This window comes from Chelonia mydas, chromosome 2, assembly GCF_015237465.2.
Source record: "Chelonia mydas isolate rCheMyd1 chromosome 2, rCheMyd1.pri.v2, whole genome shotgun sequence".
NCBI classification, from domain to species: Eukaryota; Metazoa; Chordata; order Testudines; family Cheloniidae; genus Chelonia; species Chelonia mydas.
Window position 1 is genome coordinate 194,673,318 of NC_057850.1, and position 26,633 is coordinate 194,699,950.

The following is a 26,633-nucleotide window of genomic DNA, read 5'->3' on the forward strand; positions in this document are numbered from 1 at the left end:
TATTTTTTGTTAGTAACAAATGTGAGCAATGTCCATATTTCTCTTATGTTTTGGTTTCTGTCGCAGACCCTTAAGATCCTTAGATTGCTGCCTGGAACTTGTGCTCTGTCTGAGTTATTTATTTTTTTGGAACCTCCAGGATTTGGGAACTGATTGTTTAATTGCAGATTCAAGTTTCTGCTTATTAAAATGTACTGTTTATCATCCTCATCACAGAAGCCTACAAATCACTTGCAACAACATCTTTAATAGCTAAATCACAGTTCATATCTTATTAGCAGCGGGCGTTAGTGAAAGAAGTCATACCTATTTAACTTCACCTCAGGACATCCTGAGCATGCCACTACTTATTGGTGGTAGCTGCTTGTTCCTGTTTTGTTGCCTAGATAGGTGCATTTAATAATTAAATTGCAGGTAATGATATATGAAATGTGAAATATCGTTACTCTATTATCCTACTGATATAGGCAATATGAACATGTTCCAAAGAAAACACGGTGGCCAAAACTGAGATTTTATAGATAGATAGATATAGATATATAATATGTATTTAAAAGTTGAAATAATAAAATGCAATCAACTTACCCAAAATATCTGTTTCCTATTTGGAATCTCTCCAGGGACTAAGCACAAAACTATGTTGGAAGCTCGGAATGGAAGTGGAACTATTAAAGCCTTTCCCCGGGCAGGTGTCAAAGGCAAGGGACCTGTTAATAAAGGAAACACAGGCCTACAAAACAAAACATTTCACTGTGAAATTTGTGATGTGCACGTAAACTCTGAGACACAACTTAAACAGGTACTTAAACAGCTTGGACAACACTGAATCCTTGACTCTGCCTTGTTTTCATAATGGTGAAGTACCTGCGCATTTAGCATGTGTCAATGTGATGAGAATTCACATCTAAATGGAGCTTGCTGCTTTTGCCCTTTGTACTTGGGCTTGTGTTCTGTGTGTTTGTTTTCGGTATGATTTTCCATCGGATAAAGTACAATTCATCAAAAACTGCTGATTATATATATATATATATATATATTTTAAAACTGTTATAGAATCTGTCTCTAAACTACAGTGTTACAAGTGTCTTTAGACTACCATTATTGTCATGGCTTAATAAACCATGTCATTTTGTGTGCTGTGTGATATTTGTATTCACGAGAATGTAGGTGTGTGTGGAGAGAGTCTTTTTATAGAACGTTGAAAAACCTTCTGAGCAGTGTGGGCTGTTTTTATCAGTGTTCCTCTGCAGCCAATAAGCCTCACCTCTAAATTGCAACTACTCTTAAGTTAGAGTCAATCATTCTCTCTCAGATGAACAAAGCCATTGTTCTGGAAAACACTTAGTTACTTTATGTGCCTCTTGGAATTGAAAACTTGTTAAGAAAAGTATGGAGATAAATACTCTGATGGACTACATTTGTATCTGTCTTACACTTTCAGGAAAAAAAGTTCCTTTCCTTGTTTATCTTTCCTGCATTAACTCTTTTCAGAAAAAAAAAAGTTCTAGAAAAAAACAATTCTTAGCATCTAATGCTCCATAAAATCTGTACAGAAAATTACTGTACATTCTAATAGATTTTATGTATAGGCTCTGCATTAATATGGTTTTATTTTTAATTGACGACCACTCAGCGTTCTGTGTGGCAGTCTTTCAGGTGAAATCTTGAAAGCTCCTGTCTGTCCTACGTGGACGTTAAAAGTCTCATGGCACTTTGTTTCTTGGTAGGGGATGCCCCTGGGTTCTCCCATCTCTGCTGTGCAGCAGTTGGCTGCATTTCACAGATGCTTTAAAGTGGTATTTTTCAAAAATCCTAAACTTTGCTCCCATGAAGTCAGCAGTGCTAAAACTCCCACTTGACTTCAATAGGAGTAGACTAAGACCATGGCTGGGTACTTTTGAAAATGTCGCCCAAATACATGAAGCAGTAAAAGCTCCTTCAAGTTGAAATACATCTAAATGGTTATTAATTATTGCTTTGTTTTATTTTAATCAAATTAATACTATTGTGGACAGCAATAGTCTTCAGGACTGGAGTATGCCTGTTGAAAGGCAGGAGTTGAAGTGAACTATTAATAATGTGATATTGATTGAAAGAAGGTAATTTGTAATATCCCTTTTTTAACAGCACATAAGTAGTAGAAGGCACAAAGATCGAGCTGCTGGGAAACCTCCTAAACCTAAATATAGTCCTTACAACAAACTCCAAAAGGGAGCACATCCGCTTGGGGTAAGCAAATAATTTTCTCTTCCATGATGTCCTACTGAGAAGGATTTTCAGAAAACATCACGGGGAAAAATGTGCAAAAGTTGAATGATGGAGCGGATTCCAGGGTGTGCGCATGCTGCGGGATGTAACACAGAATCTAGGTTTGAGCATATTCCTAAATCTGTTGCTTACATCTCTTGGGGCAGCTCAGATGCATCCTAGAGGTGAGAAATGTCAGTTCTCAGTAGTAGATGGAGGTGGAAAGTAGGAAGTGATAGTTCACTGTACAACTGAAGACAATTGGAGTCTTTCTATTAACTTCAGTGGGCATTGGACTAAGCCCCATAAGCACCCTTCTTGGAGAGCTATAGATGATCTCAGAACATGGCTCCATTGTAAAGGTCATTAGAAAGAAAGAAAGAAAGAAAGAAAGAAAGAAAGATCCTATCTGCACCTTCCACAGTGAATGCCCAAGAGGTCAATGCTCAGATTGCTGGACAGGATCCACCATAAAACACACAACATTTTTATTTTAATTTATTCTAATTTTGTATTTATTAAAATTACCTAGATAAAATTAAACATAGTCAACAAACTATTGTTTTATCTTGTGAAATTTCAAACCTGGGCTGGTCACATTCCTCTCCCATGGGAGAAACTATTTGAGGCCCAGATCTTGTTAACTTCAAAGACTTTGGCCAAAGGAAAAGTAATACATATTTGCATTTAATAAAATCCTCCCACTGTCTCGCATTAGTAATAAAATACTCTAGCTCCCTGGTGGGATAGTTGTGTGTAATATAACATCCATCTATCAGAATATCTGCCTGGGAATTCTTCATAGAGCATTGCGCTGTGTAATGCAATACAATTTTTCACTGAGATTCATTATTCTAGTATTTGATGCGGGCTCTTAACAAATCCCTGGTGCTGTACGTACCAGCCACTTGTTCATGAACTGCAGTGTACACTTGCTGCAGTGAGGCAGAACTTGGGGCCTTTGTCTCCAAAACCGCCGTTCACTACCAGTTGAGCCAAAGAGGAGGCTCCTTCAGTGGCCTCTATCGATGAGCCTTTCATCCTCAGTAGGCCAGCCATTAACCCACCAGAAAATTTCAGGACCCCAATATGTACAAACCTATAGAAAATAGAATGTATAACAAGAAAAGTAAGATCTGGACTAGCAAATGATGGAAAGAATTATTGCATTATTATTATTTATTACATTTATTTACTGATGTATATTATGGAAGCACCTAGGAATAATCCCAGACAAGGATCAGGGCTCCGTTGTGCTTGGTGCTGTACAGATGAGTAACAAAGACAATCTCACCCCAGTAGCTCACAGTCTACATGCCAGACAGGACCCAACAGCTGGATGTAAGAGGCAAAGGAAGTTGGTGGAGGGGGTGGATGAGGTAGTAGTAAACAAGCACAAGTTACCAGAGATGCAGAAGTCCTAGCTTGCTACTATGACTTACTTACTAGGTTAAAAGCGGGTTTTTTGAGGGGTGGTGGGTTGTTTTTGTTTTGTTTTCGTTCTGTAAAATAACATGGACAATGCTGTTATTTGGAATTCAAATGCAATAAACAAAAAGCCAAAAATTCACTGATCTTCCTTTGATTATAAACGTTTTTGATGAGCTCTAAAGCTGATTAACTTTCTTTTCTCAACATTTTAGTTTTTTGGGTCACTTAGTTGCTCTGCCTCAGTTTACGCACACTAATAATACTTAGCTATTTCACAGGGATACCCTGCATGTTAATTAGTATTTGTAGAGCACTTTGAAAATGTATAGTGCTATATACTGTATGAACTAAGCATTACTGCTATTTCATCTCTTTTGGAAATAGAGCCATAAAACCATGAACACTTCAACAAATGAATTGAAAGCCTATATAGTTTCAATAGAATTTTATCTCTTCAACTTTTCAAACAATCAGAGCACCATGCTGCACCTTCTACATCAACAGTATCCTAAGGGGTTTTTTTTCCTCTTTTCCCAGTGGCAGAAATACACCTGAGTCACCAACAGCTTTGCTTCATTCATGGGATCATAGAAGTTAGAGATGGGAAAAGACTTATTATAGTTCTGTAACTCATCTTTTTCAATGTAATACTTGTTCCCTAATATATATTTTTCTAATGCTTGCCCCGTGTAGTTTTAAATGTCTCATATAAAGGGGCTTCACCACTTCCCTTGAGATACTATTACACAGTTTAATAGGTCTCACTGTTAGGAAGTTCCAGACTACATTGGGACTCACTCTGTCCCTCTCCAAACTGATCGGTTCAGCACATAAAAAGCTAACCTGACCAAAACCCCAAGTTGTTGTGATTCATTTTCTCGCTTTTCAAATCCATTTTATTATATAATAAAAGAGCTCCCATGTCAATGTGATTTTTCTGATGAATTTATTCTAAATAAAGATTTTTTTAAAAAACCTATTTAAATAGAAAATAAGGAGAAAAAATAAAATCATAGGAAGGGAAGTAAGGAGCTTGCATCATGACCTGCTAAAGGGTGTGACAGTGGGTGTTTCATTGACCAAGAAGACGACCATAGGGTAGATTTTCATAGACACAAGGAGGGAGTTAAGTGCCCAACACCCAAAACAAATCAATGGGATTAGGTGCTTAACTTCCTTTTGTGCCTTTGAAAATTTCCCCTAAAATTCTTCAGCAAACTTGAAGCAGGTAGGGCACCAGATCTAAGACCTGTGAGGTCAAAAAACTGAACTTTTGGATGGTGGTTAACACTGATGGACTGCACAGGTGAAATTCACTGTTGATTTATGGGACAATCCTCCTGAGTCCAAGGGGCCAAGCTGGGGCAGTGTGGTGTTATTTGAATGAACACGCACACACAGACAGTCTGTTGGCTGGGGTGAAATTGGCCCTACCGTAAGTGAGAAATGTCCATATTTATACCGAGATGTATACCACCTATGTACCACTTACTGAGAGAGAGAGTTGCAGCCCAGGGACACAAGGCCTGATCCAAAGTCCACTGAAGTCAACAGGAGTCTTCCACTGGTTTTGGAGGTGGCCCATATTCTCATCTCAGATTGTAGTCTCTCATAGTGGGATAGTTTATGCACATATCAAACATCAGTGCTAATACACTAAAATGAGATCTACCCCGAAGGGTATTTTTAATTATACTCAGATGTAGTTAAGCATTTTGTACACATTGTGTGTGTTTGAAAGATGTAAATGGAAACTTTTCAAAATTATATTTGCCGTTGCCCAGTGCTGATGCTTTAAAAACTTGTTAAAGAAAAAGCTGCAGTGTTTAGCTACAATACTACATCACAGCTCACTAAACAGTGATCACATAAAGATGTTCATCAAAAATGAATTTTCAGAACCAAGTTTTTAAGAGCTCTGCCACTTTTCATTGTCTCCATAACTGTGAACAGCATCTCACTGAGAAATGCTATTTTACCGATTCCTCTCAGCAGGAGAGCCAGTCAGATGATGTAGAATAGGGAACAGGGAATGCATCTCTCATTTGTATGCAAGACAAACCAGGAGACATTCATAGCTGTTAGGTAAAATTTGTTTATTTTTTGCAGGTGCTAATAAACAGTGGTTTACTGATTATCTTTTTTTAAAAAATAGAACTGACCTAGCAACAATAAAGTCCCTGCTTTGTAATGCATTCAAATGGGAGGTGTTTTCACTGAGTTCTAGTCTGCAACATCAGACTGTCTAGATGGCTGCTTCCTCACTGACTGTCAGTTCTTTCTTATTCAATTTTTCCCTTAAATTTTGTGCAAGTTGAGGTTGCTTAGTCCCTCTCAGGACTCACTAAAATGTTGATTTGAAATTATGTATCAAATTATAGGTTTCCACGTTACGATGTGAAACCAAAATAATATTGGGTTTCAGTAGCCTCTACCAAAACAACATGGACGTACTCCTTCCTAATTGGAGTGTGTGATATAGCAGCTCTTTTGTTGCACAGATGCAGCTCACTTTTAGTGCCAGAAACTAATACCACTTCTCTCTATATATATTTTTCATATATAATCTAAGAAGAGTAACCTGTCACGTGGCTAATTTGAACAAATTCTGCTTTCTCTGTTTGTTTGTTTTTTCTTTTCCTCACAGGTAAAATTAGTATTTTCAAAGGAACCTTCAAAGCCAATGGCTCCACGAATCTTACCAAACCCACTAGCAGCTGCAGCAGCAGCTGCTGCTGTGGCTGTGAATTCCCCTTTCAGTCTTCGAACAGCCCCAGCAGCTACCCTATTCCAGACTACAGCACTTCCTCCAGCACTCCTCCGACCAGCTCCTGGGCCTATACGGACCACCCATACTCCTGTGCTGTTTGCTCCTTACTGAACTCCAAACAGGAATCAATTGTACTGCAATAATTTTTCAAAACAAAAAGAAGCAAATCAAGAACATGGAACTATGCAGTGTTTATTTATAGTTTAAAGTATATATGAAGAGCCAGGACTTTTGATAGAGAATTGATAAAATTCTAAAAGAGGGAAGGGGCAGTATTTTCTCCAAATGAGAGCATTCCTCTTGAATATTGACCGTTTTAGAAGTGATCTCCAGCATTGACTCACAGTGATATACAGAACTTGTGAAGCCTTTTTGACTGTGCTTTTTGGCACATATTTCCCCTGAAATGTCTTTCCTGCTTTATGAAACAACTTACAAATTTGTCTAAAGGGCATTAACTGGTTCCAATGTACATAAAATACTTTATTCTGTAGATTAAAAGAAGAAGAAGAAAAAAGATACACTGTGAATAGTAGTACCCTTACTGATCCTCCTGCCAAATCAGCAGTTACTGGGTATTTTTCTGAACAAAAGTAGCTACAATAGATGTCTTGTACAACAATAGTATTGTGTCTCTATCTATGCCACTAGGTTTATAACTGAGTTGCAAAAGGTAAAATGAACAAATTATCTCACTTTGTTAAATAGGCAAAATGACAATGATAATGTGGTGTTCCTAGTTAGAAAACTTTCTTTTCCTCATCTAATAGAAAACGTTAAAGTACAGAGACATACAGTAGATCTACGGTTAAGACAAAATAAGAGATAAAGAACATTTAGTGCAAAAATTCCATGTGCTGTACACTAAATAGGCAAACTTCTATCTAATTGAAAAATATGTGCACAGTGTATGTATCCAAAAGAGCTAATACTTACAGGATGGAACTAACATTAAAGGCATAAAGGTGGACAGCAAAAATATTATGTTTTCATGAATCACAGACCATTAATGGTAGAACAAAGTGATGTCAAGAGTGGGTTATGCATGGTCATACCTAGCAAATGAAAACCAACTGTGAAAAACTGGCCCCGTTGATGACAACACGAGATTTGCCATTGACTTGAGAGGAGCCAGGATTTCACCCCAAGACTAGGACATATTCTTTTTATATCATACCAGTGGGACTGTCTGTATTAAGTAGAGATCAAAACTTGTTTGTTATGGGTATGGTAATAGAAATGAATATGTTCTATGATTTTATTTCCTACTGATGTGATATAAAATATATATATAATCTAAGCAGCAACACACCGTATACGTATTATGAGATAATTGCACATCATGGGTTTGGAGCAAATACCACCTTTAGGATCCTAATGGACCCTACATTCTGTAGCTGATCTTTGCTTCTTTGCAAGGTTTTAAAGCCTTATATATTCACTGTGAGGCTTGAAGGGGTTGATAGTGTCCCTATAAAATAGGATTCATCAGGGGTATATATAGATATATTGTATATATGTTAGAGTAAGAAAAATAACTTATAAACAGAAAATCTACTATATAAAGTAATTATATAACCATTCCGTTTCATATGTGGGTCAGTAAATAGTAACAAACAGCGGAGAAAAAAAAATTGGCGTGTCTTGAATCTCTGATACTTGCTGCCTGCTTTTCCCTATAGGGATCTGAAAAATAGCTATTGAGATTATGGAGTGGGCTGCTAAGTCTGATGCAGCCACTCTGATGTGTAGCTCAGTGAAAAGCTTACCATACTTTTAAGACAAAGAAAAAAATTGAAACCATAATTTAAGTTCAGGTGGGGGGGCGGGATGGTTTAAAAGATTTTATAACAATGCTGTTAATATAAAATAATGGCCATGTGGGCGCTACCTAAAAGTACTTGGGGTCAACATTAGCGGTTTGGGAGATGTCTAAAGTGGGAATATGCAGCACCCTCAACTTTCAGGTTATTAGTGGGCCTTCCATATACATTTTTTTAAAACTTATCTGCATATCGTTTTGTTTTTTTACAAAAATAAATAAAAGAGAGAAAGAAAAGGGGCTCCATGGATAGCTGTGTCCAAAGAATTCCAAAGACGTGTGTTTGTTTCTCTGTAAGGATTAATTAAAATAAGCACTTTATTAATCAGGTCTATGATTTGGTATCTGCAAAAGTTTTTGCCTTGAAATCAAGTTGGTTGATAGTAATCACCTTAATCAGATATAGGACACAAACTAGATACTGTGGTGATTTCAGGACTACTTAATTACCTGAATTGCTTTGGCCCAAGATATTCATAAATAGAAGAGAAGAGTTGCGCTCCTAATATCATATTTAGGTACCTCAATAGGTGGGATGATTTTAAAAAGTGCTCAGCATCCAGCAGCACCCAACAAGGTTACAAATGGGCCCATCTCTAAAGCGTTGGGCCTGCCACTCCGTCTATTTGCAAATCAGACATCTTGTTTAAGTGTATAAATGTAGTTTTAGGAGCCTAACTTTGATCTCTTCTTTTTGAAATCTTGGCTTGGGTCTTTAGAATATTCAGCCTATGTTCTGTATACAGTAGCTGTGATGTCCTTGACATGTGTGCATATCCCTTACTGAAGAGGGCAGTGGTTTTCAATCTATGCTCAATGACACCATTTGTCAGCAGAGTCTTTTCTACTGGTCCACAGATTGAAACATTTGAGAATCAAGGAAAGGACTGGAGTGTTGGGAAGGAAGATGAAATAATATGTAGAATGGAAAAGTAGGAGAACCACTAACCTATTGTATAGTCTTGTGCACGGCCTATTGGTAAGGGGGCACATACTGTACATCCTGCCACACTATCACAACACCATTAAAATCAACAGACCCATCTTTGTGAACATGTTGTGGCCTGTGGCATGTATGGAGGCACAGTACTAAAGGGAGAATTAATAAAAGATTTGCTAGAAATAAACAGTGTCATTCCAACTATTTCCACCTGCAACTTCACTTTCTGTTTCTTGGACCTTTTTTGTCACAGTGCTCTATGGAACGCTTTTTGGTCACACAAATCTCTCTTAAATTTCAGCTGTACACCACAATCTCAAACCTTTTCATGTCTCTTACTCACTACCTAATAAAGGATAAAGCCTAAATGTTAGAATGTATAGTGGATTTTCTGTGCCTTGCTGTCCCACCACCTGTTGAGCAGCACCTGTTTGTCAGGAATAGATCAGCATCCATTGGGATCCAGTCTCCTCTGCTAAATGGCTGTTTGCTTACTATTTTAATAAATAAATGTGAAAACTACTGGCAGAGCAATCTGCTTGGTGAATGGTGAGTCCAATCCATGTGCATGACCGCAGCATTTGGAATTGGAACTGTCATACTTAAGCCACATTACACACACTTGTGCCAATATGCCCATGGCAGCAAGCATAGTAAAGGGAGAAATGTCTTTTCTTATTTCATTTTAACTAAATATAAATAACACAACAGGACTGGACAGAAGCCTAAAGCCCATGGAAATGTGTCGCTTCGCCCAAGATATGAATAAGTCATTGGACTGACAGTATGAAATCATGGTTGCTGGGGAAAGGGCTGTGTTTGTATTCAGACAAGCGGATTTGTTCTATGATGTTTTCTCAGATTTCATACAAAGTTTTAAAAAACTATTGTTCTGTTCTGACCAGAAGTCATGGTGTTATATTTATGGGAAGGGTTTGTTTTTGTTTTTGTTTTAGTTTTTTTTTTTACAAACTATCTTTTCTGATAAAAACCTATAATTTTCCAGGCATTTGTGCCTTCAGACATTTGGTCTGAAGATTCGTCATTGTTCTGAACAGAGAGGTTAGTTACTTTCTTGAGAGCTAGTATAGACTTTAGGCTCTGCAAGGCCAGTAATCAAATGGTGTATCTACAGCGACTTTACATGAACAATGGCATGGATGTGGCAAGGAGTATTTATTTTTAAAGTATACATCTTAATTATTTCAAAACAGTTGATCTACATTCTATACCTAGAATAATTAAATCTGTCATTTTAGAAGGGGAAAACCACAAAACAGGTTGCACACTTGTAAAGACATACAGTCTTTTCAGATGCTGAAGGAAGAGAGCCAATGCACAGAAGCCACGTGTGTAATTTTTATTGTCTCTCACTCATTCTTATATTGACCTCCAGTGTAAAAAGTCATTCTCTACCTTGATGGTTTTGCCTGTCTGTTGCACTTAAGTGACCAGTGGGATTGCAGAACCTTGGCATGCCATTCCATAAGAGATGAAGCCACCTGTTAATATCTCATTCTTACTCTGCCTTTTGTTCCCCAAACAGTACACCTCTTCTTGAGGTTCCTTGGGAAATTTCTACCTCGAAAGAATTGGGGTAAAATTTTCAAAAGCACTTAAGTGACTTCAGAGCCTGTGTCATTTTCAAAAGTGACTTAGACACGTAGGACCAGATTTTTAAAGGTATTGCCTTTCAATGAGACTTAAGCTCTTACGTGTCTACGTCACTTTTCAAACTGTGACTAAGTCACTTAAGTGCTTTTGAAAATTTTACCCCATGGTACCTAAGTATTTGCACCTTGTGTCCCAGGCCGTATTTGCTCATCAGCAAGTCCCATCACTTTGTTGACAGTGAATCATGGAAATCTCTGATTTAAGTTTTGGCCCACAGTTGAGGGGAAGAGTCCACCAATGATAAATGAATAGGTCTCCATTAAACTGGTTGCTATCTCAACCAGCTCTTTAAGAATCTAACTGAGAAGAACAACTCTGCAAAGGAAGCACCAAACCTCCACTCTAAGAGGTTATTCCTGTACCGGACCTTGCTGTATTTAACCTTCTTCATTCTGTAAACCAAGGAGAAAGATGGTTATCATGCATACAGAGCCAGAGGGTCAGCTGCCAGGGAAATGAAACAAGGCCTAGTAGGCTTTACAGTTCCAGACCCAAAACAAGACTGTTATAGAATGCCTAAACGCACCCTCCCAAGTGTCATTCAACCCTGGGCTCTGAGTCGAGTTCAGATGAGAAAACTGGAAAAATAAACTTGGTTGAGTTTCAAGCCTGCATTAATGTCAGTCTAGCATTTTCAACGAACTTTGCGTTGGACTGCTACTCAGTGGCCAGGAAATGTAGGGAAAACAGGAAAAGAATCTGAACCCCCGTGGGCCTTTTTCTTTGTTATGTTTCAGTGGAGACAGTGAGACATTAACAGCAAGGAAAATTCTGCAGCTGCTGGATGACATATAGGGCCAGTGAAGTTACATGAGCTTAGCTTTTTAAAAATAATGAATGTGATGGTGAAGGGAACCTAAGGGAGAGTGGCTGGCTCACATTTGTCAGTGACCTTGTGTGAGTCTGACTGGAATCTAATATTTGAACTATGCATAACTGGGACTGAACATTTGCCTGTATAATTAGGAACACATCTGGATATTAGTGTCTAGTACAATAGCATAACATATAGGGTGCATGAGACAGATCCACACTTGATGTAAACCAGTATAGCTCCATTTAAATCAATGGAGGCACGCCAGCTTACATCAGATGAGGAACTGGCCATATGGCTTGTATTTCATACATAGTTTTGTCCCTGTAAAGCAAGGGTTCTCAAACTGGAGGTCGGGACACCTCAGGGGGTCATGGGGTTATTACATGGGGGGGTCGCGAGCTGTGCACCTCCACTCCAAACCCTGCTTTGCCTCCAGCATTTATAATGATGTTAAATATATAAAAAGGTGTTTTTAATTTATACGGGAGGGAGGGGGGTCGCACTCAGAGGCTTGCTGTGTGAAAGGGGACACCAGTACAAAAGTTTGAGAACCACTGCTGTAAAGGATCTCCATCATTATAGTTTATATTTTGCTCTAATAGTATTTGAAATTTCCACTATATTTTAACTGTCCCTTTCAAGCTTTCATGAGCAGTGCTTCGGTATTCATACATTCTTTTCACATAAGACTCTGAGTGCAATGTGGAGTTGTAAATGTAGATTGAAGAAGCTGGCATTCAAAAACCTAGCTGATGAGCCATTGGATCAGAGTCAATAAATCACAAGATGAAGTTCAGGCAGCATTGAAATAATAATAATAATATATTTTCTATAGAGGGTGTATGTATATTACAGTAGAGGAACTGCCATAGCTAAGGTTTCACAGGGCTTTCCATTCTAACCCCCATTTCAACTGCTCACAACTTTCTGAAACTTTCCTCTTTTGGGCTTTAATATCTTCCAGGCTTCATCTCTGATTAAACGTGAGTTTTATTTTGTATGTGTCCTAAATATGGGTCTACATTTTGAGACCAAGGAAAATGGAAAAGGAATAAAAACCATTAACTTTACATTAATTCTCATAACATTTTTTTAACAGTTCTAGCACTGTGTCTGCTGGGGACAGAGAGTTGACAGTGGCCATGGAGAAGTGCCTTTGGATTAAAATTGGTTTTGACTTGGTTTGCCAGGGGCTACACTGCAGATGCTTCCTCTGGGAGCAACCAATTGAGAAGGGGAAGGGAGCAGGCAGGGCCGTGGTTCTGATCCTCCGTTGTGCTGTCCAGTGGAGCTGGCTAGCCACATAAGAGGAGTATGCAGAATCCCATAAAAGGGTGTAACAAATTACTGTTCCATCTTTTCCCTAGACAACAGGGGATCCCAAGAAGGATCTGGAGATAATGCTAGTGCTCCCTCAGGGGGGATGTTGGTAGGCACGCTTAGGAAGTTTATAGGAGAGCAACTTGGAGTGTCTGAGGTCCAGAGAGACAATCACTCGGAGTGGTTGCTTTCTTGCTTCACTGGTTGAGCAATAAGGCAGATATTTTGAGAGAATGTTTTCACTGTCAGTTTTCCATAGAATGTTTCTGCTAAACTGATCAGAAGTGAAACAGTTAACAATGTTACCAGTATAGCTGTCATCCTTAGGTTTCAGAGTTAATGACCTCAATGAGATAAATGTGATAATTGACACCTCTTAGGGCTATTATTTTCTAGCTGGCTGCACACTCCAAAAGACAATACTTAATTGGTTTAAAGTCAATATACCGTTTCAAAAAATTGATATATCTTTTCACAACCAGTAAGGCTACCCAAGAAGTTGGGGGAGGAAATTTTATGGGAAAATAAAATTCCGAGAAGAGTCATTTTTAAACACTTATAACTTCCACAGTTATAAGTTATAATCAGTACGTTCATTTGAAAAGTCTCAGACCATGAATTGTGTATGCAAAGAGCAAGTGCCAGAAGTTTGGTGAGAATGCACTATATTACTGAAGCATAAGAAAGGTGTAATCCGTGCTTGAAGTGCTGATCTCAGTTTAACACTATGGAGCCAGTATGGCTGCTACACCTCAAAAGTATCGAGATTTCATTTACTCTGCTTCTAAAATTCAATTAACTATAAAATCCTCACAAACTCTATAGTTAGTTACCTGAAAAGATCAATCTTCCCTGAAACCTCTGCTGGGGAAAACCCTCTTGGATGAACTAATGTCTGCACATGCTTCTCCCTTGCATATTTGTCTTGATGATCTGTTCTAACCAAGTTTATGGCTCAGCTTCCATGGTGAGTGGTGGCGGGCACCCAGGAACCAGTTATAGCTCCCTGATTTTCTAGCCGGTTCTGCACCAGCTCCTGCCTCCTCATTGTTTAGAGCAGACTGAGGCTCCCCGAGCAACTGTATTCCTACTCGTGATTGAACTACAACTAAGACTCTCCCCCTTCTCCTTCCATCCTCAATACAGCTCTTATGCAAGGGCTGGAATGCCAAAAGCTGTGTGAGGAGGCTCTGCACTACCCAAGCACTCCTCCGTGCTAGGTGAATCATTAGCAGAGGAGTTACTGCTATTCTCATCCCCTTTGCAAAGCAGAGCAAATGGGTGGAGAAAAGAACGTGGCTTCCATGTTTTACTGACATCTACAGAGTTTATCTGAACATCAACATTCCAGCAAACTAGCGGGATGTTGTTGATGGAAACAACTACCATAGAAACACTTTATCTGTGTTTTTGTAAGATTTCACAGCACCCTCTAGTCTGCTGTATCTCTCAGACATGCATGATTCAGGGCCCATTCTGGAGATCGTGAACACTCTCAATTCCGATTGATTTCAGTGGGAGATGAGTGTGCTCAGGGCCTTGCAGGACTAGGCCCTTCAAGCAACAGATCTCTGTTTTCAATGAGCTTCAAAGCTTTCCTAATCATGAAAGCCCTCCAATCCTGTTCCATTTAAAGTCAATGGGAATTTTGCTATTGACCTCAGTAAATGTAGGATCAAGCCCTTTTTTTCCAACTGCATTGCTAATAAACTTTCAAAACACACTTAACACTTTCCTCACTGCAATGTTTTTGCAAGCTAATATTTCCACAGTGCCTTCCACAAGATATCATAGAGCTGTCTCTCATGAGTATACTCTGCACCTAATGTGTATGTGAGGAAACAACCTGGTGAGCCCGTTCAATATATATAACCAGTAATTAACATCTGCAGAAGTCTCTGTTATGTGTCCACGTATATGTTCATGCCCTCACATACTGAACACAGTTGAAGTGTTTCCACAGTAGATATTTCCACCACTAGACTGATATTTCACCAGCCCTAGTCTAAACTGCAAGCCAAGTATAAACCAGAGATGGGCCTGAACCAAAATCTAAGCTTTTAACATCATTAAAAAAACTTTGGGGACAGTTAAGGTTCAGATGCAAATTTCACAATTTGCACTATTAAATAAACTTTTTTGTTACTTGAATGTGCCCTAGCCAATTATTCCATGGACTTTCCCACCCCAAAATTCATAGTGATCTATCAAATAATCCTTTAATTTTAAGTAATGTGACAGTTTATTATAAATATTTTCCATACTTCTATATGTATTCTTCTCTCTCCACATCTTTCACTTGATACAGAGCAAAGATTTGTTGAAGAATTTCAGAGCTGTCATGGGGCAATGTATCAGGTTCGGTCACTCCTTGTATCATAATGCAATTTAAAATGATTCACCGAGTGCTAACCGCATGCCTCTCCAAAAGATTATTCAATTACTTTTTGTCATGAGCTGAAAGCTTGGGGAGGAGTGTGAGAAATGTGGGTATGTATATTTTGCATGTCACAGGAGTGGGTCTTTTGAATACCAACCGGTATCTATTTTGGTTAACACATTAATTCTATTGACTATCATTGTAAAAGCAAGAAACAGAACCATCACACAAGAAATATAGCAATGCTGATTGAACCATGTGAGTGTCCTAAACCTGGGGGAAGGTTGAGACAGATGGTGTTGGTTTTTGGATATTAGATGTCAACATGAGTAGTTTCTTCCATTCCAGTTGAAATAGAATTCAGTAGTATTTGGCTGGACAATCTACTGTCAAAATACATCGATCATGCTCAATTGCTAAGCACTAGTTTATGTTTAAAAACAAAACAAAAAAACTCTTCTCTCTCCCTGCTAGTATAAGTTAGGCAGCTAAATCATAGCACAGTATATTGACAATGCCATTATTCCTTCCAAATATTGAAGTGGATTCCAGTGAAAGCAAAAGAAGAGTTTGGCTATTGATTTAGATTCACCAGATTGATTGTATCCCGATTGTAAATGAAATATTTGAAGGCTATCAGAGTAGCGTACATAAATGATTATTTTCATTGTTTGTTCAGAAAGTAAAGAAGGCCAAATGTTGGTGTGCTTGAAATCAGTGGGAGTTTGGTCTAAGAGCCTGATCCTGCAAGATGCTGCATATGGAGGGGAGATGCTGAGTACTTTGCAGAAGGCTCTCATGCAAGCCAGATTTTCAACACCTAGGTGCCTAACTCTCATTGCTTTCAATACTGGGCACTTTTGAAAATCCCACTAGGTGCCTGTCTGCATCTTTAGGTGCCTAAATACCTTTGAAAATCTGTCCCTCAATGAGTCACACCTTTTAGGAAGGACTGGGTAAATGCTTTGGCCCCCTAGTACTGGTTTTCCGCTTCCCATGTCATTCCACAAATCTTTTACTGTTGATAGGAAAAGTTTTGGGACAAAGCTCAACAGGATTTTTTCCTACTTTACTGCTTGATTTGGAATAGCAGTTTTCATACAACCAGACTTCCAAACCACTTTGCAGAATTAAAAGCTTTGTGTGACTGCAACATAAAAACATGATTCAAAATGTTTTGGCTAAAACAGGAAGCCTTCTGCTTTCTGTACAGCTGAGGCCAAACAATTTCAGCTCTTGGCTTTTTAATTACGGTCAAAACCAGAGTATACTGCATTTTTCAGCACAGAAAAATTGCCACATTAGTATGTGCACAGTTGTTCTGTTTGTCATATCCGTAATTTGGGCACTCTGAATGTCTGAGCAATTAGATCTGAGAATGTCATACTGAGGCTCATGCCATAGTATGGGAAGCTAAATGTCCTAGATTTGCAGAAAGATTTTTTGTGACTTGGTTTCATGAGCCATTAAACATGCATGCTAATAAATATCCACTATTTTGTGTGTGTACTGTGGATGGGATTTTATTAATTTGTTTGATTATATATTGATTTGTATTACAATGGTGCCAAGACCCCAATTGGGCTCAAAGTCCCACTGTGCTAGGTGCTGTGCAAACATAATAAGAGCCAGTCCCTGCCACAGAGATTACAATATAAATAGACAAGACAAAGGATGGGAGGGGAAACCAGAAGCGCCAAGAGGTAAAGTGACATGTCCAAGGTCACATAGCAGGTCAATGGCAGAGGCTGGAATAAAACTTGGCTGCTGATCCGCAGTCCAATGACCTATCCATTGGACCACATTGCCTCTCCAGTTAACCAGGATACATTCTGAATGTGGAATCTTAGTGCTTTGACAGGCCAGTGTAAATGAATTTTACACATGGGATGAACACAGAAGCTTAGTGGGAGGTGAGGTAAAGTAGTGACTCCACACACATGCATACTATATCTGCAGAGTTTGCTGAACCCAGACTATGTCCTGCCCTCTTCCCATAACCCTAGGGAGCATGCCTCACTGCATTCATTGGCCTTTAAAGTTCCTCCTATGCAGTAAAAGCATAGTGCTTTATCAGCCTTCTTCAGCCCCGAGGATTCCTCACTCAATTAGGAGAAGTCCGGTATTACCTTGTGCTGTACATAGCTATTCCCTGCATGTGCAGAGAGATTACCTTACACAGCATCTTTCTTTTATAAAAGCCAAGGAAGGAGACTATAATGACTATGTTTTATTTAAAAGTTCAGGTTCAGGTCTCAGCTTGTGCAAACCAGTGTAGCTGCATTTTTAGCAAATCTATGTCAATTGGCAGCACTGGAGCATTTGGCCCATAGGTCAGTTTGGTTCTCGCTGCCTCATAATTTTTATTCTCAAACTGTATCCAGAGAAATGATCCCGACTACAAACCTGGGCATTCCACAGTAAATATCTGTTGGCTTCCAGGTGACCTTGGTGATGTGAAAAACGTTCCGGCTAGATTGCTGTTTGAATTCTTTATTATTTTTTAAGTGAAGGTAGTAAGCAAATGCAGCTGCACCAAGACATCGCAGCATTTTAGGGTCTTGCAAGAAGACTCCTGGGTGTGTGTGTGTGTTTGTGTGTGTGTGTGTGTGTGAGAGAGAGAGAGAGAGAGAGAGGGGACATGCCCTCCCACTGGTCTGGAAGAGGCTAACAAGCTCTTCTGGGCCTGTGCTGTGCTAAGGAGACCCACCTGTTAAGCCAGAAAGAGGAGGGTCTTAAAAGGGGGCAGTTTACCATAGGAAGGGAGTGGTGACCAGGAAGAAGGCTACTCTGTGCAAAGGTTGCTAGTAATAGAGGCAGATAAGTTGAGGAGGAGACAACTAAGTTCAATTGCTTCTGGAGCTGTCCTGGCTGATAGCCAGGCAACATGCCCCAGGAAGAGGGGTAGGAGGTACACCCTGTGAAGGGGCAACAAACTTTGACTGAGCCTGCACAGCTCTACCCAGGAGCTGACTGAGAGGCTGACCCCTGTTCCAGTCACATGCTTCTCTTCTGGAAGCATAAGAGAGGAAGAGGAACCATTTCCCTTCCAGGGTGTGATTTTTTTCCTCCCTGAGAACGCTCCCAAGTGTAGCCTCTGAGGAAGTACAGAGAGAGGGTAAATGGTGGACAGTAGGACCTGGGGAGGGGAAGTGTGTAGTATGGTGGTGGGTGGGGGAGGTGTTTGTGTGTGAGTTTTTACAGCTACTTTGAGATCCTGAATTACCAAACCTATACATGGTCATTTTTTTTAATATGGTCCATTTTTGATGTGTTTCAGTCTCAACTTCCTACTCCTAATGCTTTATATTAGTGAATTTATCACATGGCAAATGACTAATTGCAAATATATATATATATATATTCACTAAATAGTCTGGTATAGCCATAGGCCAAGCTTTCTTTGGCTCCTGTAGGGGTGTGTTGCTGTTCCTGGGGCATTAGCCCTGTCCCAAAAGAGCAGGGGTGAGTAGGTGGTGTAACCATGCAGTCTACCCTCTCTGCCCCAACAAACTACAGCCAAAAAAATCTGACTAATGTAAGTAGGGCCATCTAGCATGCTCCTTTTGAGGGCTCCAGAGCATTTGATGATCTGGCTCTAAAGCCAAAGTGGTGGATGAAGAGGTGCAGCTCCTGAAGGGTGCTTCTTTGCTGACTGCAGTCAATAAGGCAATGACCAGATGGCTCTAAGGTTTCTAGTTAGAGTAATGGGTGCTGTGCAGTCACTGGGGGTGGAGGATGGTGGCTCATGCCCAACTAAACTATGGAGCTTGGGGAACTCCAAATGTATCATACTAGGAAACCAAGATGCAGGGTCAGAATCGTGTCCAATTTAGTGAAATAAATTGTCATGAATCTGCTGAGCAGTCATGGGTGAGCAGAGGAGGAAGCATGATGAATCTGCTAAGGGTGAATTCACTGGTGCTCTTCTCCCAGTAATGAAGAGGGGTGTGGGTCACCAGGAGGTAAAGGTTCTGGTGGTAGGTGGTATTTGGAGAGGAGTGGGTCAAGAGAGTATTCAGGGCCCCAGAAGGAGTGTGGCAGTTAACAGTGCTTCTTGGGACTCTCCAAACGCTAGAGCATAGGGCCTAGCAGATGAAGTATCTAGAGGTGCTCCTGAGTAGTGGTACACAGCACATACTCCCAAGGGCTACTTGAGGACAAGGGCTGGTGACCACAACATGCAAGTTGCAGAACTGGCTCCCTAAGTTGTTTAGCCCAATCTGTTTGAAGTATGGGCATATACAATTAATCTGGAAGTCAGGTGGGTTTGTAACCATTTCAGCGTTTATCCAATTTGGCTCACAAATCACTGCAGTTCTGCAAAACCATCTAGCAATGTACAGATTAAAAACATAGATAAGCAGAGCAGCAAATGACTTACTGCACACCAGTCATACTCAAGCTAGAGGAGGCATGTCTGCACAGTTTGGTACGCATTAACTGTTAGAGGGCTTTCCCTTCACCCTCTCCCCGGTTCGTTTCATGCAGACAGAAAGCAGAAGACTAGAAGTCCAAAGTGCAGACAATGCAATGTTTGTTGGGGTTAATTTCAAGCAAGCATATCCATAGCTCTATATGCCATCAGAGTCTATTTTCCAGCGTTTCTGTTCTCTGACACCGCAGAGCCTTTACCTGTGTTCCCCATTTCAAACTCCTCCTCTTTAGCAGGCCCAGATATACCTGCAATGCATGCCCCGTCCCTACCCTTACAGCTTATGGTCATGCTCTGTTTTGGAGGGTTGTGAGTCTGGGGTCTTTGTCCCACCTCTTTTGTAGCCCAATATGAGGGGTAAGGAGTAAGGTTGTGTTCTGGCCAAGGCCAGGCTTATCTTTGGCTTTTATTGTTTCCTAGGTTTGCCCCCAATCCTCGCTGGCTGCTTGACCTTTGCTTGAGAGAAGAGCTAGGAAGCCTTCCAGTGTATGCTCATATATTATGCTCTCACCATATGCTGTAACTCTTTTACCCATCTCTTCTCTCTTTTCACCCCAAATGCTTGTGGCCAGATGTAACACACAATCTCTTTGGTCTTTGTTTACACATATTAGTAAGGATATAAGAGCATAAAAAAGTCAAACCAAAAGCTCTCTTCAGGGTTAACAAACAGGCCCATATACTAACATTAACCCTACTGTGTCTCGAGTTATTTAAATTAGTGCACTAAAACTCAGCATCTAGGCAAAGAGCTACTGACTTTATTGACCACATCAGACATACCTGGTGGTATACCTGGACTAATAAACTCAAAAATTGTCTTTCCATTAGTTCTCATGCAACAGTTTAAATGGCTTTTATGGAAGCCTCCTCCTCTTCACTTGTTCCAAAGTCATGGAGTCAAGCTGTCCCTGCTGCATCTTCCACCCTCCAGTCACAATTCCATCACCATTACCATATTCAGGGAAACCCTATGGCAGGGGGAAGGTACTATGGGCAATTGCTAGCCTACTACTTCCAAGAGGTAGTGTCTGATTGCCACGCCAAAGACCACTGATCTTAAAGGGGCTTCCACTGAGAAGGACAGGACAATCCCTAGATATTTATTGTAGGTACTTATATGGCCCCCATCCAGATAGTATCTGAATGCCATACAACCTTTGCTGTATATATCCTCACAACACCTCTGTGAGGTAGGGAAGCACTATTATTTAACAGATGGGGAATTGAGGTACAGATAAACCAAGACCCAGATCCTCTGAGGTATTTAAGCACATAACTCCCATTGATTTCAAACTTTTGAGGATCTGGGCCTAAGTCCATAGTAGAGAAAGACCTGAACCCAGATCTCCTAAATCCTAGGCTAGTGTCCTAGTCATTGAACCATGCCATCCTTCTTTTCATACTGAGGAGGTGACACATTGTTTACTCCCTTGGACCTGGCTTAGACATGCTAGCACTTCATGTTCTTTGCTCTGAAACAAAGCTGATGTCAAGCTTGAGGCTAAGCCTCCTTCCAGATGATGTCATAGTATCTTCTCACATTGAGGACATTAGTAATGGGCAATTCAATTATTAGAAAGATAGTTGTGATGACCAGAAGAACCACATGATAAATTGCTTGCTGGGTGCAAAGTTTCTAGATCTCAGACATCTAGACAGGCTTATGTGCAGTGCTGGGGAGGAGCTAGTGGTCATGGTACATGTAAACAACAGTGACAAAGGGAAAGATAGGAGAGATGTCCGGAGGCCAAATTTAGGCTAGTAGATTAAAGTCTAGGACCTCAACAGTAGAATTATCTGAAACATATCCAGTTCCACACACAACACCAGAAAGACAGGCACAAGAGCAGGGTATCAATACAGTATGTGGATAAGACTATGGTGTAGGAAGGAGCGGGTTTTTAGGAACTGGAGAACGTTTTGAGAAAGGAAGATCCTCTACAAGAAGGATGGGCTCCACCTAAACCAAAATGGAACCAGACTGCTGGCATGTAAAACTTTTTAAAAAATCCTCTAACCTTTTAAAACTAAGACCTGGGGAAAAAGTCAACAGGTGTTGAGGAGCATGTGCTTTGGGTGGAAACAACCCATATGGATTAATTTATTAAAGAGGGAGTTCTATATCATGGTGAAAAGGATAGGGAAGTTACAGGTAGGAGGTAGTGAGGAACAGTCAAATATAAGAGTCCCATTGAAATATAGCTCATGAAGGCAAGCAACTGAATATTAACAAAATGTACAAGTGCTTATATACAAATGCCAGAATTCTAAATACTAAGATGTGTGAACTAGAGTGGTTGTTAAATGAGGATATTGCTATAACAGGCATCACAGAAACTTGGTGGAATGAAAGTAACCAGTGGGATATGCAAAAAGAAAAGGAGGACTTGTGGCACCTTAGAGACTAACCAATTTATTTGAGCACAAGCTTTTGTGAGCTACAGCTCACTTCATCAGATGCATTCAGTGGAAAATACAGTGGGGAGATTTATATACACAGAGAACATGAAACAATGGGTGTTACCACACACACTGTAAGGAGAGTGATCACTTAAGATGAGCTAATACCAGCAGGAGAGTGGGCGTGGGGGGGAAGAAAATATTTTGTAGTGATAATCAAGGTGGGCCATTTCTAGCAGTTAACAAGAACGTCTGAGGAACAGTCGGGGGGGGGGGGGGGGAAGGGGGAATAAACATGGGAAAATAGTTTTACTTTGTGTAATGACCCATCCACTCCCAGTCTCTATTCAAGCCTAAGTTAATTGTATCCAGTTTGCAAATTAATTCCAATTCAGCAGTCTCTCACTGGAGTCTGATTTGAAGTCTTTTTGTTGTAATATTGCGACTTTTAGGTCTGTAATCGAGTGACCAGAGAGATTGAAGTGTTCTCCGACTGGTTTATGAATGTTATAATTCTTAATTATTTAATTATTTTCCCATGTTTACCACTCCCTCCCCATTCCTCAGACGTTCTTGTTAACTGCTGGAAATGGCCCACCTTGATTATCACTACAAAAGGTTTTCTTCCCCTCTCCCAGCCCCCCCCCCCCCCCCGCTCTCCTGCTGGTATTAGCTCATCTTAAGTGATAACCCTCCTTACAGTGTGTATGATAACACCCATTGTTTCATGTTCTCTGTGTATATAAATCTCCCCACTGTATTTTCCACTGAATGCATCCGATGAATTGAGCTGTAGCTCATGAAAGCTTATGCTCAAATAAATTTGTTAGTCTCTAAGGTGCCACTAGTACTCCTTTTCTTTTTGCAGATACAGACTAACACGGCTGCTACTCTGAAACCAGTGGGATATGGTAACACCAGGGTACAAAATATACAGGAATGACAGAAGGTTGAACTGATGGCGGAATGGTATTATATGTGAAAGAAAGCATAGAGTCAAATAAAGTAAAAATCCTAAATGAATCAAACTCTACCACAGAAAAGGTAGAGCCCTAGCCTGCTAATGCACTGTTTTCTGTGTGACATAGTGAGGCAGAGTGGCCTCCCTCTGAGCCTGACTGGGAGAGATGACTACAGGATTCAAAAAAGACTTAGATGAGTTCATGGAGAATACTTCCACCAATGGCTGTTGGCCCATGCTCTGGTTGACCCTCAACCTCCAAATGCCAGAAGCTGGGTCTGGATGACCGGGGATGAGTCACTTGCTATTGCCCTGGTTTTGTTCATTCCTTCTGAAGCACGTGGCACTGGCCACTGTTAGGATATTGTGTTAGATGGACCATTGCTCTGTCCCAGTGTGGCTGTTCTTAAGTTGGAAACAGAACTTTTCATCATAATTTCTCTTCCAGTCTAGCACTGGGAACTAGCTATGTATATACAAATATAGTCCGCTCCCTTGTTTAATGTTGTACACATTACATAAGCAAGAAGGGACCAGTTGAATCAGAATGATTCATCTAGCTGGGGATGCTTGTGGTGGTATTACTTGGAGGGAGAGCAGTTGTTAATAAATAGCTATATATAATATCTGATAAATATATATATTTATTATATAAAATGACTGTGATTCTTGTTCTAGAGTTTATTTTACTTTGTGGGTGGGACTGGAAAGACCTCCAAGTCCATACAGCACTCTGTACCACAAACATGCTACAAAAGAAAAGTATGTAATGTAGGGCAGTGTGTATCTGAGACTATAGTCAGTCTGCCACTAATGTAGCCATTAAGTTTTCATGTTAGATTTATTGTGCTGTCATGACAGCACTTTTCTTTTCTGATGTATCAAGCCACTACTCCAATACATATCTGTTGACATCTCATTTGTTTAGGAAGGCAAGTGATTACAAGTTACCAAGGAAACTAATAAGCAGTATGCAGGAAGTGGGCTCCAAAATTCTGCTTGGTAGATAACCACAATGACTTGCTTTAATTTCAATTAAATTACATCTACTTCTCATGTTGATAACAAACAAACCTTGTGCCATTATAGAAGGAATTCACATAACGATATTCATTTAGCAAATGGAAATGAACATTGTTTTGTGCATTATACAGCTGGAAAATGTATACAGACGCTTTGTTGAAAGACTTGTGTATTATAATTTTACGTGAAGAGGGCTATATATTATGTGAATTTGTGGGAAGCCTTCTGTTCCATATTGTAAGTCTCTAGGACTGTGTACCAAAGCATCTGCAGAAGTTTTAAAACTGAGACACAATTGGTTTACTGACCCTGAATGGTGTACACCAGCATTATACAATAATTACATGGCTTTCCAGTCTACTTGAGCCCCATATTTTGACATTTGCTTTCGTTCTAATTTAGAATAAAAATAAAAATTTGAAATTTCCCCTGGAACAATTTTTGAAAGGGAGGGGGGGAGTATTGGGTCAACTGAAACATTTTGTTCCAATAAAATCAAAATACTTTGTTACAAAATAAAGTCAAAATTGGATTATAAATTATATAATACATTTTGAAATGAAAAATCAAAATATTCTGCTCCAATCAGATCAAAATAGAATGTTTCAACTTGATCAGATGCTTTGTTTCCACTTTTTTCCAAATGAATTTATCAGAATCAACGCTTTCAGAAAGTTTCAATTTTGACAAAATGGCATTTTCTGATGGGAAAATATTCAGTCAGAAAATTTTTCTACTACAATACGTTTCATCAAATTTTTAGTTTGGGGTTTTTTTTGTCATTTTTATATTCTTACCCTAAGCTATATTCCTCAAGTGCATGGAGGCACACCAACAGCAGGCAAATCTTTAAGAGAATAATTTGTGTGTGTGTGTGCGCAGATTGAGATGTTGTAGTGCTTGGTGTGAATGTGTGTGCAATGGACGCAAACAGCATAGAAGCCTCTTAAGAGGATGCAGGAGAATGAGCCCTGTACCGCCATGCTCCTCCTTAATGGCATGGAGGAGGAAGTTGAGGGTAGAGCAGGCCAGTGCGATGACAGACTAGAAGATCCTGACTAAAAGAATCCATTGGCCAACTGCCCCTTAACTCCTGCACAGAGAGCACAGGGCAGTAGTTGTAACTATAGCCTATGGGCTGTGGAGGAACTGCACAAGTACTCCATGACCTTATAATCAAGTTGATTGTGGGTTTTTTTTGTTGTGTGGTGGGTTTTTCTTTTAGTTTGTTTTTTTTGTTAAGGGAGGAGAACCTCAGTGGGTTATACCCACTGTTCTTCCCCAATCTGCTTGCTCTCCCAAGCCTTCACAATACCTTTCAGACCTGGAATGTGGTATTTTGCTAATTAGTGTCACACCTTCTATCCCGTCCTCTGTTTCTAAGTTCCCACTCTCAGTAAAATCACCAGGGTATCAAAAAACCAGCTGGAGAACAGAACAAATGCTGCAGACGCCTACACAGCTGCTTAAAACTAAACAGCAGTAGGTATAATGTACTTTGAGATGATGCTCATCTCTGTCCCTGTGGAGACAGATGTGAATAAGCACACGCCCACAGTGCACTAATGGGGGCGGAGGGGAGGGGGAAGGCCAGGAATACTAAGTACAATAATGTTGGCATTGCTTAACATTGTTTGTTGGCTTGGGATTTCATTTCTTCTTTCTGGTGTTTACAGTGTTTCCATGATACTCATTGCTGTAAGAATCAGTCCAGTTTGGTACAAAACATGCAAGTGTGTGGTACAGCTTGAACCAAAACATCTCACATTGTTTCCACACACACACCCCATCATGCACCCAACTAAGGAGCATAATATTGCAGCCCTTATCTCATAATTCATCAGTGGGTCAAAAAGTGTTAGTAAAGCATGAAGAAAGGTTGCCAGATACTGACAACTCTCAACATCCGATGAAGTGAGCTGTAGCTCACGAAAGCTTATGCTCAAATAAATTTGTTAGTCTCTAAGGTGCCACAAGTCCTCCTTTTCTTTTTTCTCAAGAGAGAAGTAATTGCATCAAATATTATGGCTCCTGTAATACAGGAGGTCAGAGGAGCTGTTCTAATTGTCACTCTACCCTTAAGATCTATGCAACCATGAAATAGTTTGGGTCAATTTTTTTTAACTTTTGAAAAAGTTTGTCTCAATTAAAAAAAAATCCTTAAATTGCATTTTTTCTGGGGTTTTTTTCAACCAGCTCTAGAATCAAGTCTAAACAAATGGCTACAGCAAAATCAGAGCTATGACCTATGTCACAATAACAATCAAAGAGATGGAATGTGTAATCATAAAATAGTACAGCTCTGACATCCCTCATAATAACACTATTATTATTTGTCAGGAAAAAATAAACACAGTATTTTGTTTTGGGTGAGTTTCCCCACAAATCAGGATATTCTCATTTGTTGAAC

At 39.8% G+C, this 26,633-nt stretch overlaps 1 protein-coding gene across 5 annotated transcripts in view; it reads left to right on the plus strand.

The window, feature by feature from the left end:
* The window catches only part of ZNF385D (zinc finger protein 385D), a 602,760-nt gene extending 593,177 nt beyond the window's left edge, over positions 1-9,583 (plus strand). For all 5 annotated transcript variants that reach the window (XM_043540932.1, XM_043540933.1, XM_043540934.1 and 2 more), the window contains 3 exons: positions 621-799; positions 2,128-2,229; positions 6,326-9,583. In XM_043540932.1, coding sequence (XP_043396867.1) covers positions 621-799; positions 2,128-2,229; positions 6,326-6,559 — 515 coding nt within the window. In that variant the 3' untranslated portion in view covers positions 6,560-9,583. The remainder of the gene's footprint in view (positions 1-620; positions 800-2,127; positions 2,230-6,325) is intronic.
* The last annotated feature ends 17,050 nt before the right edge of the window (positions 9,584-26,633 follow it).